This window comes from Citrus sinensis, chromosome 3, assembly GCF_022201045.2.
Source record: "Citrus sinensis cultivar Valencia sweet orange chromosome 3, DVS_A1.0, whole genome shotgun sequence".
NCBI classification, from domain to species: Eukaryota; Viridiplantae; Streptophyta; class Magnoliopsida; order Sapindales; family Rutaceae; genus Citrus; species Citrus sinensis.
In genome coordinates, this window is record NC_068558.1 from 2,646,634 (window position 1) to 2,663,685 (window position 17,052).

General features: G+C 32.9%; 1 protein-coding gene across 1 annotated transcript; it reads right to left on the minus strand.

Annotated features, from left to right (window-relative positions):
* Positions 1-2,177: 2,177 nt before the first annotated feature.
* LOC102618614 (TORTIFOLIA1-like protein 3) lies at positions 2,178-5,390 on the minus strand. The gene is made up of 4 exons (XM_052438148.1): positions 4,330-5,390; positions 4,134-4,242; positions 3,389-3,921; positions 2,178-2,601 (listed from the first exon to the last, which is right to left on the minus strand). Exons 1-4 carry the CDS (start codon positions 5,092-5,094, stop codon positions 2,194-2,196), a joined length of 1,815 nt encoding a protein of 604 aa, XP_052294108.1. The 5' UTR covers positions 5,095-5,390; the 3' UTR covers positions 2,178-2,193.
* Positions 5,391-17,052: the final 11,662 nt, after the last annotated feature.

The window sequence follows — 17,052 nt, forward strand, 5'->3', positions numbered from 1 at the left end:
CATTTTTTAGTCTGTGAGGTAACTTGGTCACAGGTGATGCATGCAGGATTGTCCTTATGAATTATAATTAATGTGATGATTAAAATGTTGTTATAATCCTTATCATTTTAGTAAATATGATAAATATTTTGTAATAGAGAATTGTATGCTATTACATATTAACTCGGCCTCCTATTGTCATCAATTGCTGCATATCTTGTTTTCTATTATCTCTGAGCTCTGGCATTTTCGTGCAGAAACTTGAGAAGCAAGTCTCCAGTGAGCAGTCCTCTTGAGTTTGTGTTGCATCTGAAGTGGAAAGAAGTTACATGAAAATTAGAATGTAAAAGTGTCGTCAACATCTCCTTTGATGGTAGAACGAGGGAAACTCCCAGCAAATATTTGTATACCCTAGTTACTAGGATTCAGTCCCGTGAGTGAATGGAGGTTTTGTTTATTTGGTGTATTAATTTGACAATCGTTTTGGTTTCCCAGTAAACATAACATGATTCATTATTTCATTTGAGTATCTTTGTGTGACTTGTAGCTTTATGTCGGTAAGTGTGACGGACGATGCTGCATACAACTGAGAAACAAGTTCCATTTGGATTAATGTCGAAAGCATATCTGTCTGGTTTGATTGGACCATTACAACAGTTTTTCTTTTTTTGGTTCGCGGACAGACGTGAATAAGTTCCTTTTGAGTTTGTGTTGCACCTGCATACTCCACATTAAACTAAGGGGCTTATTTGAGATTGAAATTGGATAGTTATATCTTCAAAATTTTAAATATTAAAGTGTTTGGTAAACATAGTTATTATAACTTGAAAGTTATGTTAATATAATTAAAAATTTATTATATTTTTAATAATTTTATTATAATTATTATTTAAAAATATATTTACTATATATTATTAATTTTTATTTTATAATTATAATTTTTAAAAAAAATTAAAAAATTATAGCACCTTAATTTCAAACAATACTTAATCCTTCAGGTTGATTTTAAAATTTCTGGACGAATGCATTATCTAAACAACTTACAACTATGAGTACGGTTGGACAATGATTCACAATCACTATTGCCTCTGAAAGTTTTTCTCTTTCCACAACAAGGATATTATAAATGTGAAAAATACACAAGCAAGTTTATAATTATCTTACCAACCACATCTCATTCCATTTCATGTCAAGTATGTTTCAAAAAAGAAACAAAGCAAATGAATTTTTACGTAACATGATGGAAAAGGCCAACAACACTTTACACGTCTCTCATTTACTACCCGTGGTGATGGCAATTTTTGGTACTGAACACGCCTCTTCTATGGTCTCCAATTCACTTTTAATATATATATATATATATATATTTTTTTTTTTTTAAAAAAAAAATGCTAAACTAATGAAGAATCATTTAACGAATCTTGTTTCTCAATTCTCATGGTCCCCTCTTGTAGTAGTGTGAAGTAGGGGATTGCTTTATAGGTAAGTCAGAAACTACTGCGTCCATTTGCTCCCAACGGGCCATCCATATCCTATACATGAATCATATGTTCACTCGGGCTTGCATCAGGCATATAATGATTTCTCCCAATGCCAGCTGCCTTGAAACTTCACTTCCCATTTTTCTGTTAAAGAAAGGAAGAAATTGCAATTACAACTATAAGTAGAAGAAGCAGGATTTTGCCACAAATGTTAAATTCACAAAGTGCGGTTATTATCAAGAAAGAAGATAAAAACAAGAATGCACATCAATACATTCACCATTGGAATACCATGTGCCTATGAACCCTATCATGACAATCCAAAAGAAAATGGACATAGACTTCATGGAAGGGGCATCAAACTGCAGCAAGCCAGCTGGACAGCAGAGAGAAATTTAGGAAAAAGTTGAGCACTTTTTGTAGAAAAGCATTTACTGAGCAAATTATGCCATTTTCCTAATTATGCAGCCTAATCATGGTTTGCTATCTTTCCACCTACAGGGCTGATCAATTACAAAGATTAGGGCATACAAATATACAATGCATGGCCCCAAATATAAAAACCATTTGTTAATGGCGATGCAGTTGCATGATAGCAGGCTTAGATTTTTGAAGGGATAGAAAGGTTGGGTGCTTGAAAAAGAAGAAAGAAAGAAAAATGTGAAGATTGCATGAAAATTAAAAGGATAAAATGTGAATTATTATAGAATACAATACCTGCTGATTCCACCAGTTATTGATGTGCTGCCTCAGAGATACCCCTTGAGCGAGGGTGAATTTCCGCCAGTGGATTCACAATAAACCCACCACTACTCTGAAACCTCGACCTTCGATTTTCCAACTTCAGCTTTTCAGCATAGCGATCCTTATTGGTTCCATAATTCATGGCAGTCAAAGATGAGGTGCCACTGGAAGTGGAAAATTTTGATGGTGAATATCGGCCTTCTGTTTTCCTCCAGAATTTGGAGCTCAAAAAGTCTGCACCAGGCAGCATGCAACATGTGGCTCCATGGGAGTTAGTTTTAGTCATTCTTCCAGTTGATACAGCCAAATCATACGAGATTTCATCCAATGCCAGCTCTAGGCCAAGAACAAGTGTCTCCAAAGACTGCATCCCACTTTCTGATCTCCCAATAAATCTCTGGACACACAAAGGATAATCAGAGGAGCAATGAATGAGTAGAAACATTCATCAAAACACAATGAGAGACTTGATTCTGCATGAATACAGTCATACAGAAACTCTCATACATGATCTGAGGCGTTAAATTGTTTAGATGGTGGAAACGTAAATGACATAAAATTGGAGAAAATTGGAGAGGACTTTGTGAGCTGTCAAAGAACATAAATAAAAGAACAATTACCACCTAATTACTTTGAACTGATGGAGTAAACAACAAAAACAAATTAATCAGTACCCATTCATAGATCATGAACCGCTTTCTGTTCCAAAACAAATAGTGAAGGCGTAAAGAATGCTAAAAATATTTTATCATAAACTATTTCACAACTAGGAACTTGCAAATAGAAGTTGGAGCTTTTTGACTTCATCAAGTCCAACAATGAAGAACCATGAAGCTACAGTAACAAAAATTTCCAGTAACAATTCACGTCAAGGATGACAATGTTCACAAAAATTGTTTCTCAAATGATTCAATTTTCATACTACTTCAAGGTAAGCTTAAGCTAATCAAGTGTGTAATTAAGAGACTTGTTTATTGTAATTCACTAATTCCATCATTGCCACATGACAATGTAATTGCTTGCAAGCTGAGGTCAATAATAAGATGAACAATTCAGCAAGCAGTAAGCCAACAGTAGTAATAAAACTGGCCTAGACCGATTTATTGGTACTTTCCACTAAAATCTAATTAAATGACAGCTAATTACTCAAGTGCAAAGCCCAGATTCAAGCATCATAAACAAACCTGAAGAAGATCCAGTAGACTGGACTGTTGTTGTTCAATCTGAACTAGCTGGTTGCGGATCGTAGATAAATCTTCACAATCTTTGTGTTTTATGTGGAGATTCTCAGTATTATCACTAACAGTAAATTCATGGCTTTCCTCATTATAAGGAGTTACCCGAGATCCAGACCTCAATTTGTGCACCTTGTCATCAGAACTCCAATTGAAAAGGGCACGTTTTGTTTCAGGTTTTGGAAGCTTGGTATTCTCATTATTCCTAATCTTCAAAACAGTACCGTCTTCATGAGCATCCACCAAAGAAGCACCACTGGGAGCAGAAATCTGATCTCTCCAGTCAGAAGGTTTCTTCTGATCCACCTTATGGAGCACTGCTGGACTCACTTTCTTTAAGAAACCTCTCTTCCTGGCGGTGGTTGGAAATGAACTATCAGGTGGAGTTGACTTGCTAGCTAAAATCGATCTTTTCTTCAACTCAAGACCTTTCGTGGAAGAGCTCCTGGACTCAGTCAGATACCGTCTATCACTCCCATCCTCTGTCCATTGTCAAAACAAAACAAAACAAAACAAAAAGATAAAAACCACATCGCACAAGTGCCACAAACAAATTCCCAGTCTATCAAAAAGCAAATGAATCTAAATTAAACTTGTATCACAAGGCAGCAGATCCCAGCAACAAAAATATCCTCAATAAAATGGATGATCTATCTGCCTAAAGAGCTGACATTTAATAAATCATCCCCAATACCTTTTGAAGGATCCAGTGATTGTGGTGGCGGAGACGCCTCCTCTGACAAATCTGGGACCTGTTTCCACGCCTCTATCATCTTATTCATAACCTCCCTGACTGCCTTCACCTAAAATATTAAAAATTTTGCTTTGTCAACAAAATAAACCATATGATTAAAACAATTTGATAATTTAGAAAACAAAAAATTGCGAACCTTATCAAATCTTTTACTCTCAAAAATCTTCAAGCACTTTCCTTTAAACTCGGGCACGGCATCCTTCTCCACGACCGCCAACCTCCACAGCGCCTCCGCAGCAGCTTTCCTTGCCGCCCAATCTTGACTACTCAAAAAACCCAACAAACAACTCACTAACCCCTTGAGACCCGAGCCGTCCACCGCTCCCGAGCCGATCACGCTCCCAACCACAACCAAACCCGCAGCTTTCGCCTTAAATACTTCACTCTTCAGCAACCTCTCCAACCTCACTTCCATTCTCCCCAATTTCCCCGCATCCGGATCCTGCGCCGCATCAATTGCCGCAGCCAGACACAGCGCCGCACCTACCTGCGCGTTCGTGTCCTGCTCAGTGAAGAGAGCGTCGGACAGCAGCTTCAGCATCGTCACGAACGCCGATGCGCCGACACGCGGCGAGAGAGAGGAAACCGTGCTGATGCACGTCGCCTGCAGGGCGGAGTTCTTGTCGCGGAAGTTTCGCGTGATGCTGTTGATGATTTTGGTGATGTAAGGGGAGAGATTGTGAGAATTCGAAAGAGTGGCGATGACATGGATGCATTCTTTGCGTACTCCAGGTTTGTCAGAGGAGTTTGTCGAGAGAATGCAGGAGAGAAATGTCGGCAGTAGAGTAGGATCCACAGTGGCGGCGATAGAGTCCAGTTCTTTTGCTGCTTGTGAGTACGTGTCCCGGTCGGACAGTTTGTTTAGGAGACCGTTCACGCTGGTTTTGAGAGCGTGAGCCATTGCCTCGGTTGCTGCTTCTAGTTACGATTCTTCTGGTGGTGGTGGCGCCGCCGGAATTCGAGACGTCGCCGGTAACATTAGCGGTGGTGATGAGACTGTCAGTTCATTGTGTTTGGGCTTTTGAAGTTGGAGGAAATAAAACTATAAAGAGAATGGTGTCACGGGAACTGTATAAGGAGCGACGTCGTTTAACCTTTGGGTCATCTGTACGCTAGAGATTGAACTAAAAAAAGTAGAGTTGTTTCGGTTTTTTCACTCCAACTATGTTAATGACATTTTAATGCCTTTAATTATCCGAATTTTTAGTTGAAACTTAAGCAAGATTTATAATTACCTCTGCATACCGAACTGTGTACTACAATAGACTTTTTTTTTTTAAATACTCTGTGGTCCTTCTCTTCTCTGGTCAGTTAATTATACTTTCGCTTAAAAAAAAAAAAAAGGAAAGAAATTGCATAGCACCGAGCCACCGACTTCTATCATAACCTGCCACGTAACATATTCTCTAATATTTCTTTTTCCTTTTTAGGTTATAAATCTCATATGTGACTAAGGAGTGTACAGGAGGTTAAGGAACTTAAGGTTAAAGGGTGTGAAAATTCAGATAGGGGCACGACCACGATGGTCCTATTCTTAAGGAGGGGAGTCAATTATGGAGCCCAATAACTTAGGTCAAGTGAAGGGTATGTGGAGGAATCATGTAAAAGATGGGGTAGTTAATTCCGGTAAATTAGCGCCAAAATTAAGGAGTCACGTGACGCGTGAGGCATGGATTATTATGAAAGTTACTGTGGCTGTAATCGATGTGCTCCCTTTTCTACCGCTGTAATTATTACTAGAAATCGTTCAAATCGTCCTCACGCGAGTTGAAAATACGAGTAACTCCTTACTGTAATTACCCAGTTGAATGGTTTCGGGACACAGCTATTGAACGTGCTGTGTTATTACACCAATTCAAGAAACGCAATTCAAGTTTACTAGCAATCAGATTGAGTGTCGACTTACGAACCAACAACAATCAAATCGAAGACATAGGAATCCTCAGTAGCGTAAGAGAATATGTTTTCTTGAGATTTTAATTTGGTTGGTGGGAAGCATGAGAGTAAATGAGGGAAATTAAATGATGAGAGCTGAGGTGAAAATATTGGAAACCACTTACTGTATATTCACTGATTTAATCTTACAACCCACGTCCATATCCCACATGAATTACTTTGTGTCGGTAAGGATCAAAATTGTTAACGTTGCCTTAATTTAATTAATTTTAATACTTTTTTTGTTATAATTTTATGATTGAGGTTAATTTGGTAAATTAATATACTTTAAAATTGTTTACTTTGTCTTATTTTAATTAATTTTTCATTATTTTTTGTTATTATTTTATTATTGAGGTTAATTTGGTAAATTAATATATTTTACTTTTTATAAATATCCCTCAAATTGGTGCAAAGGTATTATTGTAAAAATAAAACAAAAATAAAGATAGAAGTGTCATATAATTAACAATAATGGTGTATTAGCTATTTTCTAAAATATAAAGATTAAAGGGTCACACAACCCAAAATTTAAGGATTAAACGAACATTTTTACCATACTTTTGAGAAGTTGTACACGATTATTGACTTAATTTGCCTATAATTGGTTTATATCTATCACTTTATTTGTCTATGCATGTGTTGAGGAGCCTCTTTAAATTTTAGATGTGGCTTTAATGCTAAGTTGAAATTTTTATTAACTTTTTAAAAAAAATATTATTGGTATTGAATAAAAACCATATAGCTAACTAAAATCTTAGCACTTTTGGCTGAAGATTATGAAGAGTTAAGTATAGAACAACTCAGTATTGGATTCAAATCCTTAAATTTTATCTCCAACATGGACCAATAATCTGAGTCCAATGTATTGCACTCTATAAAAGCTATTGATGAGTTTTGATTGTTTTATTTTTGTGTGGAGTTGAAGTATAAAAGAAGTTGACTCTTTATCATTACTCTTACATAGATAGTGATTTGTATACTCAATCAATCGAGGAATTTTAAAATAAATCGGTTGTAATACCACTAATTAATGTATACATGACATGAGTAGTTGAATTTTAGATAACTACGAATTATACACTAGTTTTTTAAAATAAATGCGTGCATATTATAACATTATTTATTTATTATATGATTAACATGATACCTCATAAATATTCTAAAATTTATTTGGTTTGAAAGCTTAATTAACAAATGAGCTGGACTTTCTATTAAAAAAAAAATGCTTACTATAAACCTTATATCGGGAGGTCATCAAATAATATGTTTTCCTTCGCAGGTAATAGTCAGTCTCTTACAACAGTGATGGAGCAACATACCATTAAAATAAAAGAGCATCCAAGGCAAGTATTGTCTTCAGGTGGGCGAGTTTCATTGCCGCAAACTTTATAGCATGCTTACTATAGCTTAAGAAAGAGATTATCATAATTAATGCCTACAGTTAATTAACTCAACAAGTTATAGTCATTCAACTGAAATGAAACCTTCTCTCTCAAATGTTGTTTCAACCTCTCACCTAATACCTACCAAGAAATCGATAACTAGAATCACATAGAAAGCCTTATTAATTAACTAGAACGATTTCTTTTTCTTAAAATAATTTTATATACATATACATATACATACATACAATACATATATATACACACACACGTGCCCATGATGAAAATAGAGAATTAATAGAATATATATATATAGTCATTCTCTAGTGCGGGCATTCTCATTGCATTTTTATGTGAATACACTTCTCTTACAGTTTTATAGTTTATTAAAAAATTAATTCTTTTAAACCGCACGGTTTAATAGTGTGTATACATTAAAAAAAATGTGGATGTCCGGACCTAATATATATATATATATATATGTGACTAGGTGGCAGATGGTGAAAATAGAGAGAATAGAGAATTAATGGACCAAATTAAAGGAGAGGGGAAAACAAAATCGAGGCACTATCAAAAGGGTAATATTGCTCTATCAAAAATAGTGATCGACACCCATTATATAAAATGATTAATTAATGCAAAACCGACAGCGTGTATAATGAAATCAAAAGCAGCTCGGCATTGGCTTTTCGCCCTCGCTGTGAGGTTGCTTTTAGGGTCATGCTACTTGTCGGTTGGACTGAAACAGACGTGAAAGTTTCAACTACATTTAGGAAACGCAAAGCAAACCAAATCCACTGGAGGAGACACTCCTTGTTCTTAAAGGAGAATGGGTTCATTGAAGAAGCGTGATTTCTAATCTACTTCTAATCCACCGTTACCAAATCACATATTAAGTTGCTTACTTCTTCAATGGTTCAGGACGAGTTGATCTGTAATTATGGGCACAGGTCGGTCAACGTGTATTTGATGCTTGGTTGCACCAGCTGACAGAATGAACGTCTATGCGAGTCCATTCTGCGTACGTGTATACCTCATTGGGAGGTCCTCCCTCTCAACATCTTCAAGACTAATTTCATGCAGCTGCATTCATGATTCATTCAACACGACCCATGCCATGCATGTGCCATTTCTTGGTGCGACGCATAACGTGGAACTAGCTAGCCAAAGGACAAATTCAGTCCTAAGCCAGCTTCCCCTCTTAACTGGATAAGGCATGTGCCGACATTCTTCGAGTCGGCGCCTGTTGGCACGTGAATCGTGATCATTTCTTTAACTGTGACATTTAACGTCGTCATGGGATGAACATGGATTGAAGTCAAAAAAAGAAAAAAAAAGAAAAAGGATTTAAAGAGGATGGTTTGACTTCTAATTCTTCGTTAGACTGTTTGCTGTCATTAATTGCACACTAGCTAGCGTGGGAATGGACACACTTGAATTTCCAATTACTAAACTCGGTCGTTTTGTATTAACGTAGGATGCATTTGCTATATTATATTGTATCATGTTATATTGTATTATTTTGATACAAGTGTATTATATTAATACTGTATTATAATAATATTGTATAATATTTGGTGCTACGCTATATTATATTAATTTGTAATTCTACTATGTTTGGTGTTGCACTATATTGTGTTAATTTTTTGTGATTAATTTAAATTATATATTTAGAAAATAATATTTATTAGTACTTAGAAAAATACTAAATATAGAATCCTTAAATTTTAGAAATTTAACATTTTTATTATAAATGTTAAAAAATATCATAATTCTTCATAATGATCGAAGCTTATAGCCTTAAATTTTTAGAAGCATAACATTTATTTTCAATATTTTCTAAATATAATAACTTGTGAAATAAAGATCGAAGCAACTAATTTAATCAAATAATCTCGTAATAAAATAACAACATAAATAAATAGTTAAAACCTATAAGATTAGTTCAAAAGTCATTTTAGGATGATAAAATAAAAGTTTATACATACCACAAAATAAACACAAAATAAGAAAGGAATATAATTGTTGTAACATATTCACTAACAAAATGAATTGTGCTAAATAATCCAAGTGAGAGTTTTGTAGTATATATAATAATATTTTATATCATTATTTATATTATTATTAGTTTTAAATTAATATTATTCAAATTTATTCGTACTTAAATATTGATTATAAGTTATATTCAATTATTTAAAAATAAATAATTTTTATATATTAATTATTGTAATATAATTAAATAATATAATATTATATTTTATATATTATTTAAATATTTATAATTAATTATATTAACTTATTAAATATTACTCAATTTTATATATTAATTATTATAATATAATTAAATAATACATTATTTAGTTATATTTTTAATATAATAAAATTAAAATATATATAATATTATTAAATAATAAATTATATATTTATTAATTTGTATTAACAATTATAATGCAAAAATAAAAAATTAATATTATATTAAAAATTATATTTATTTATAATTATTATAAAGTATTTGTTAAAAAAAACTAACTAATGCGACCACAACCGCATTAACTAAACCCAACTCACAGTTGGATTTAGCTAATGCCGCAAGTGGCTGCATTATGATGCGTTATGATGCACCGTAATGCAGCCAAATATGGGATTGCAATGCAACTCCATATTTAGCTAATGCGATGAGGACTAATGAGCAATGAGGGCCCTTACTTCACTACTTCTCGTCACTTTTCAGTACATCTGACGGGGTAACTAACTTGGAATTGAAGAAAGAAAAAGAGAAGATTATTCTGATATTTTTGTTTTATATAAATCGATTGCATGACTGTAGGCTCATCATACCGTGTGATGGGCCCCGTACTGCCTTGCGTTGGTTAGCTAGACCGCATCACACAATCTATAATTAGTAGACTTTGTAACCCATATACAATGCGAAGTAGGAGTGGCAGGTAATGTTGAATTACATATTTTTTAATTTATGCATAGTTAATATCTACTTCATCATCACCCCTTTATAATTCCACATGCATTCAAGAGAATCATTGTGTTGCTGCCATTTGGGCTGCCGACTGCCGGCGCCTCTTTCGCGTTGAGATTGTTTCTTTTCCATCTCATATTCCTTTCAACAATCATTAAATCGATTGTATATTTGTGTTCGCCTGCTTAGACACCGCCTGCCACATGGATTAGCCGGAGACGCGAAGTCTTTTCCAACTAATATTATAGAAAGAGTAATGATTCAGTCACAAATTTTTATATAAATTTATCTCGTACAAATTGATGTGGCATTAATTCATTGATTAAATTAAATATCTCTTAACCCACATATTTTATTTTTTTTATTTTATATTTCCATTCAACCAATGAATTAATACCACATCAATTTGTACAAAATAAATTTATACAAAAATTTATTTGTGACTCTATCATCACTCTTATAGAAAATTAGTTTGGACTTTGGAGTTCCGAATGGGCCAAGGTTACATGATATTTGTTTTGGAAAATTAACAACCCTTCCCCCTAGGTTTAGCCCACCACATAAAATATTATAAAAAATTAAGTTTGTTTAGTTTTATGCTTAATGCATACATTTGTATCGATCATTCACTAAAAATACATAACTATCTTTACAAAATGATAAAATAAAACTAAATATAAGTTGTAGTGGTAGTTATTTTGTAAGAATAATTCCGTCTTTTTAGTGGATAATTGATAAATGTTGTAAAAAATGAAGGAAAAATTAAATAAATTCAAACTTTTATAAGTTTTGATAACAAGATAATTTTCGGGTAGATCGCCTATGATTTCCCTATTTCTTGTTTAGTAACTTTAGCTTTTGATCAATTGCATCACATATTTTCCCGACTAAGATTGAGATACAATAGAGAATGAAAGATTATGTTCGGACTTGGATTTCCCTTTGTTTATAAGCACAGTGGAGCTTTTAACACCCCACAAAATCCTTATGACACCACTTTTGGATTGTATTTCCTAAAATACCCCCTTTTGGTCTTCAAAATACAAACCCATAGATTAAAATCAATCTGTCTTGTCATTAAATCTCATCTTAGAAAATAGTATTTCTTTTAATTTTTATTTTATTTTTAAATCCATACAAATCCTAAAATCTTAAATAATTTCCTTCTTGTTACATAATTTCTATCTCCATAATTCATAATTCTTGAAAATTTCTTCAAATAAATTTAAAATATAAATGTAAACTATGAAATTGGGTGAGTTTAATAATTTTTTAAAAGAATGTTTTATTTAAAATTTTAATTGAATTTTCATTAAAAAATTAATTTATTTCTGATTCTTTATGCAATTTTAGTTGAAAAGGAGTTGATAAGTTTAGGGGGGGTCTCAAAAGGCCTGCACTTATGAGCTACCCAGATAAAGCCCAAATGTGCTTCACAATCGACCCAAGGAAGACTGCATAACCCAGTGTCCGAACAAACTGGGTCAAAATCAGGCCCATTACACAGGGTTCAAAAACATGGACTCTTAGATCAAACTTCAAAATTGTCGCTGGCTCTGTTTTGGGCTTTTGGCACCCATTGGTATGTAAGTTGAGTGGGCCTTCTCTAACATCTTCTTAAAAAAAAAAAAAAATTTATGAAAGATCACTTTTCACATTTATAGTTATTTCTTTCTGAAAATTAAAGAAAAAAACAAAAAACAACAAAGTTACAGTAGAGTTTAGTTAAGATTAATGCTAAGGATCTAATACACTAATGATACATAATAGTTTGGAATCAACTGTTAAGATTTCTAACATAATTATTTAATAAAATACTACCATCAAATCAATTATAAGAATGGAAAGGATAATTGATTGCAACCTTTTTCGGCCTGGTTTATGGATACGCACACACACATACATACATATATATTAGAATCTAAAGATAGTAAAGGTTCATGATTAGTAAAGATATTATAATTTAATTAAATTCATATTAGTTCTTTTATTTAATTCCTTATTTATATTTTACTGAAGAAAGAATTCTCGATCGCATCATACAGACATGTCTCGTGTCATCAATAGGGTCTGCATCATGGGTCCAGTTATGTTGCAACAGTGGTACGGTACCACTATTGCTTTCAGCCATAAGATATTGTTAATGTAAATGTACAACTATAGATTCAATGACTGGTTGCAACAGTGGTACCATACCACTGTTGCAACATAATTTTGCCCATGCATCATATTTTATCCTGTTTGTTTTTCTCGATTTATTTATTTTCAATCAAGCGCCAGTTCTCATTCCTTTTGTTAAACCAAAATTTTATAATGCACGCCTCGGTGGGCCTTTTGTCCAATTGTAAATTTGTAATTCTTGCCAGGAGGGTGAGGGTGATGCAAATTCAAGACTTCCAATCGCAAAGCAATCAAGTGGACTAAAAAGAACGTTATAGAGAGATCTGCTATGGATATTAAAAAAAAAAAAAAAACCAGTGACAACTTCAAAATCAATCCCTATCCATAATTTCTATGGGTATAGTAACTTGGGCAACTCTTATCAAATGTTCCGACTCGATATCTCATTGCTGATATTTTTTTCGGCCTTCTCTTTTGGTCCCTCCCTAAAGTGTACTTCTGTCCTCATACTGGCCTTTGCATTCGTAATCATCATCGGTATAATTAAGAAGGCATTTCTTATCACTTATCACCCACCCATGGTTGCAAGCTAACCGATAAATATCACGTCATTTATAAAAAAAATTAGAAAATATAACTGCGTTTCATGCGGCTTTAAAAAAAAATTTAGTATTATTCTTTTTTCTTACTTTACACTTGATGAAACTGATAAAAAAATATGAATTGATTTTTTTTTTAAGATGAGGCAGCTTTATAAAAAATAAAAATAAAACACTATTAGCCAGCAATATAAATAAAGAAGCAATGTAAGATAAAGAACAAAATGAGAGAATATATTATAAAGTGATTTTATTCATTACAATTGCGTGTATACAAAATAAACAGATGAGCTCTCCTTTTATAGTTACATAATCACTTCATGAAATTAATGAAAAATTATGGATCATAATTCCTTGTGAGATAGTGGGAGTTATAGGGAAGCTAAAGGTTGCTAATGAGAGATAGTGGGGAGACTAAGAGATATATGTTATGAACATCTACATTTATTTTAATAAATTCATAACACTCCCTCTTGGATGTTCATTACAAATAATATGCCTCATTAAAATCTTTACATAATTGTTATTGTGTAATAACAATCAAATTAATTATGAAAAGATGAAAAGCCAAATCTAAAAGAAAAATTCTCTATTTATTAGATAATAGAGAATATACAAATATGAAAAATGGTGATGCCACATCACCTCCTCAAGTCCCAACTTTATATATATACTAGAAAATAGAATCGCGCTTCACGCGGCTTTGAAAAAAGAATTTAGTATTATCTTTTTTTCTTACTTTACACTTGATGAAACTGATAAAAAATATGAATTGATTTTTTTTTTTAAGATGAGGCAGCCTTATAAAAAACAAAAAAAAGCTATTAGCCAGCAATACAAATAAATAAGCAACGTAAAATAAAGAATAAAATGAGAGAATATTTTTATAGAGTGATTTTATTTGTTCCAATTGTGTGTGTATAAAACAAAAAGATGAGCTCTTATTTTACAGTTACATAATCACTTCATGAAATTAATGAAAAATTATGGATCATAATTCATTGTGAGATAGTGGGAGTTATAGGGAAGATAAATGTTGCTAATGGGAGATAGTTGGCAGATTAAGAGATATATGTTATGAACATCTACATTTATTTTAATAAATTCATAACACTCTCCCTTGGATGTTAATTATAAAGAATATGCCTCATTAAAACCTTTACATAATTGTTATTGTGTAATAACAATCAAATTAATGATGAGAAGATGAAAATCCAAATCTAAAAGAAAATTTCTCCATTTATTAGATAATAGAGAATATATAAAGATGAGAAATGGTGATGTCACATAAACTCCTCAAGTCTCAGCTTTATATATATATATATATATATATATATATATATATATATAGATAGATAGATAGATAGATAGATAGATTTGGAACAGTAGTTTAAATATAGCATGACGACATCGTAGAAATCTTTTAACAAAACATGTTTCTAATTTCTTGATAATAGGGTAAAAAATCAAAACATCTTATCAACATTTCAATGCATTTCCATTTAATAGTGAAAATATATGTAATAACATTTCTAATAATCTTTTAAAAAATGACATTAATAGTTATAAAGTCTCAATCACTTGTACAAATTGATATATTAAGATATGGTTTGTTGATTAAAAATAAATAAATAAATCATATGGGTCCAACCATTTCCGTTCAGCTAATTATAATATAACACAACAATATACATAATATGTGTGTACACAAATACTTGTGGTTGTACAATTACTTTATTAATAGATAAGCACTATGCACTAAGATATATCTTTGTTAGTATATTAAAAGAAAGTGAATGTGTAATAATAGTAAAATTATGGTTATGTTAGAGCAGTTTTAAAGTAGAGCGATTCCATCGAAGATTAATTCTAATATAACCAGACCCTAATGATAATAATAACAATAAATGTATATCACACATAGAGATGACAATTTAACCCGGACCCGGACGAACCCGGATAATCCGGTCCAGGTTGAACCCGTACCGGATTAAAAATAAATCCGGATTCGGATGCGATTTTACCAACCCGGACGTCTCCGGGTCTGGTTCCGGGTTCGCATAAACCCGCATATGCGGAACCCGAACCCGGATGTCCTTATTTTAGCATTATATTTAAATTAATTTTTTAATATAAAAAGGGGAGATAAAGTCAATGCCCTAGTTCATACTTTCACTTAACAGCCGCCCAATTCATTTTTCTCCTATTTCTTCATCTCTTCTCTTCTCTTCTCTTCAATTCATCAAATCATCTTTTTCGTCTCTCTTCAATTCTTCTCTTCGTCAAATCATCATCGTTACTCGTCATCACTTCGCAACGCTGTGTTCCCGCTCATCATCATCATCAGCCTCTGTTTGGCAGCCATTTGTCCATTACGATCTTGATTTTGGCTGCTGTTCATCCGCCTTTTGCAAATAATGCTCGCAGCTGTGACGTGTTCATCATCATCATATCATCAACAGCCCATGTTCGTTGCTTTACCAGACTTCGATTGTTGAAGTTTGTGAACTAAATCCCTAAATCGCGGCTGTGAGATGAATTGTAGATATGGATTTGTATTTTGTGAATGTTATATCATAGATCTATGGTTTATTGCTTTGAAATTTAAAATCTGTAAATTTAAAATGGTTTATTGCTTTGTATTTGATTTGGGTAGAATCTGGATTTGTAAATTTGTGAAGTGAATTTGATTTTTTTTTTATTTGTATGTGATCCAAGTTGAAAACCTACAATCCAGAAACCCAGATTATTTTGGGTTTAACCCGTACCGGACTCAATGTCATAAAAACCAGATTTAAATCTGGGTCCGGTATAATATTTTAATATTCGGGTCCAGAATCAGGAAGACCAAACCTAAACCCGGACTCAATTTTTACCACCCCTAATCACACATAATGGATGTACCTGTGAGAAAAATACATAGTTTCTGACATTGAAAACACATGATTTCTCAAAAAAAAAAAAAAAAAAAATCGTATTAGTCAATAAAAAAAATCAGACCTTCAGCATCATCTCAGGGGTCAGTGTCCACAGATTCCACCAATAAAAAGTGGCCACGCAATTAAGGCACAGCTTGATGATAAAAAACCCATTCTCTTTGTTGACTTTTTGATAAACCTAGATCGTACGGAACGGCTGAGATTCTTTCTGGAAATCGGGTCCCACAGGTTTACCATCTAGCAGTCGACTATCCATTCCCTGAATCCCTGCCATAAAAAAGTCCCTCACGTCACGTCATCTTTACTCATCGCTCGTGTGAAGAACCGCAACGGTCCTGCTCCATTTGCATCGTCGCCGTACACGTGTTATGGAATCACCCGATTCTCTTTGCCTGTGAATTTCGTGTGTGCTCCCGCATTGTACACGCGTGTGCACTATAAACCAAGCAGTGTGGCACGTGGCTACTTCTAGTGTTCGAGTGAGTGGCAATTTGTGGGATACGTTTATCAACTTCACATAAATTATAAATACAACTCGAAATCTTGAATTACCAGGCTTTTTTTTTAATTAACATGATTATTAAACCAATTGATTTTTGTCTTTTGGTTTATTGATCGTATCATATTAGAATTTCAACATGACGTATAATAAAGGATGTTAATTCGTGTAATCTTGTCATGTTAAATTTAAGGAAACACGAATACACCCATTTATTGATTATGTTGAAATATCAAAATACGAATACGATCAAATTATTAATCATGTTAATTAAGTTGACTGGTTTAACATGTATAATACAAAATATTAAAAACTAATTCAAAAAAATAAAAAAACTTATTTTATAAATAAAAAATATATCAATATTATTCTTAAAATCAGGTCATGAAAAAATTAACACAACATAA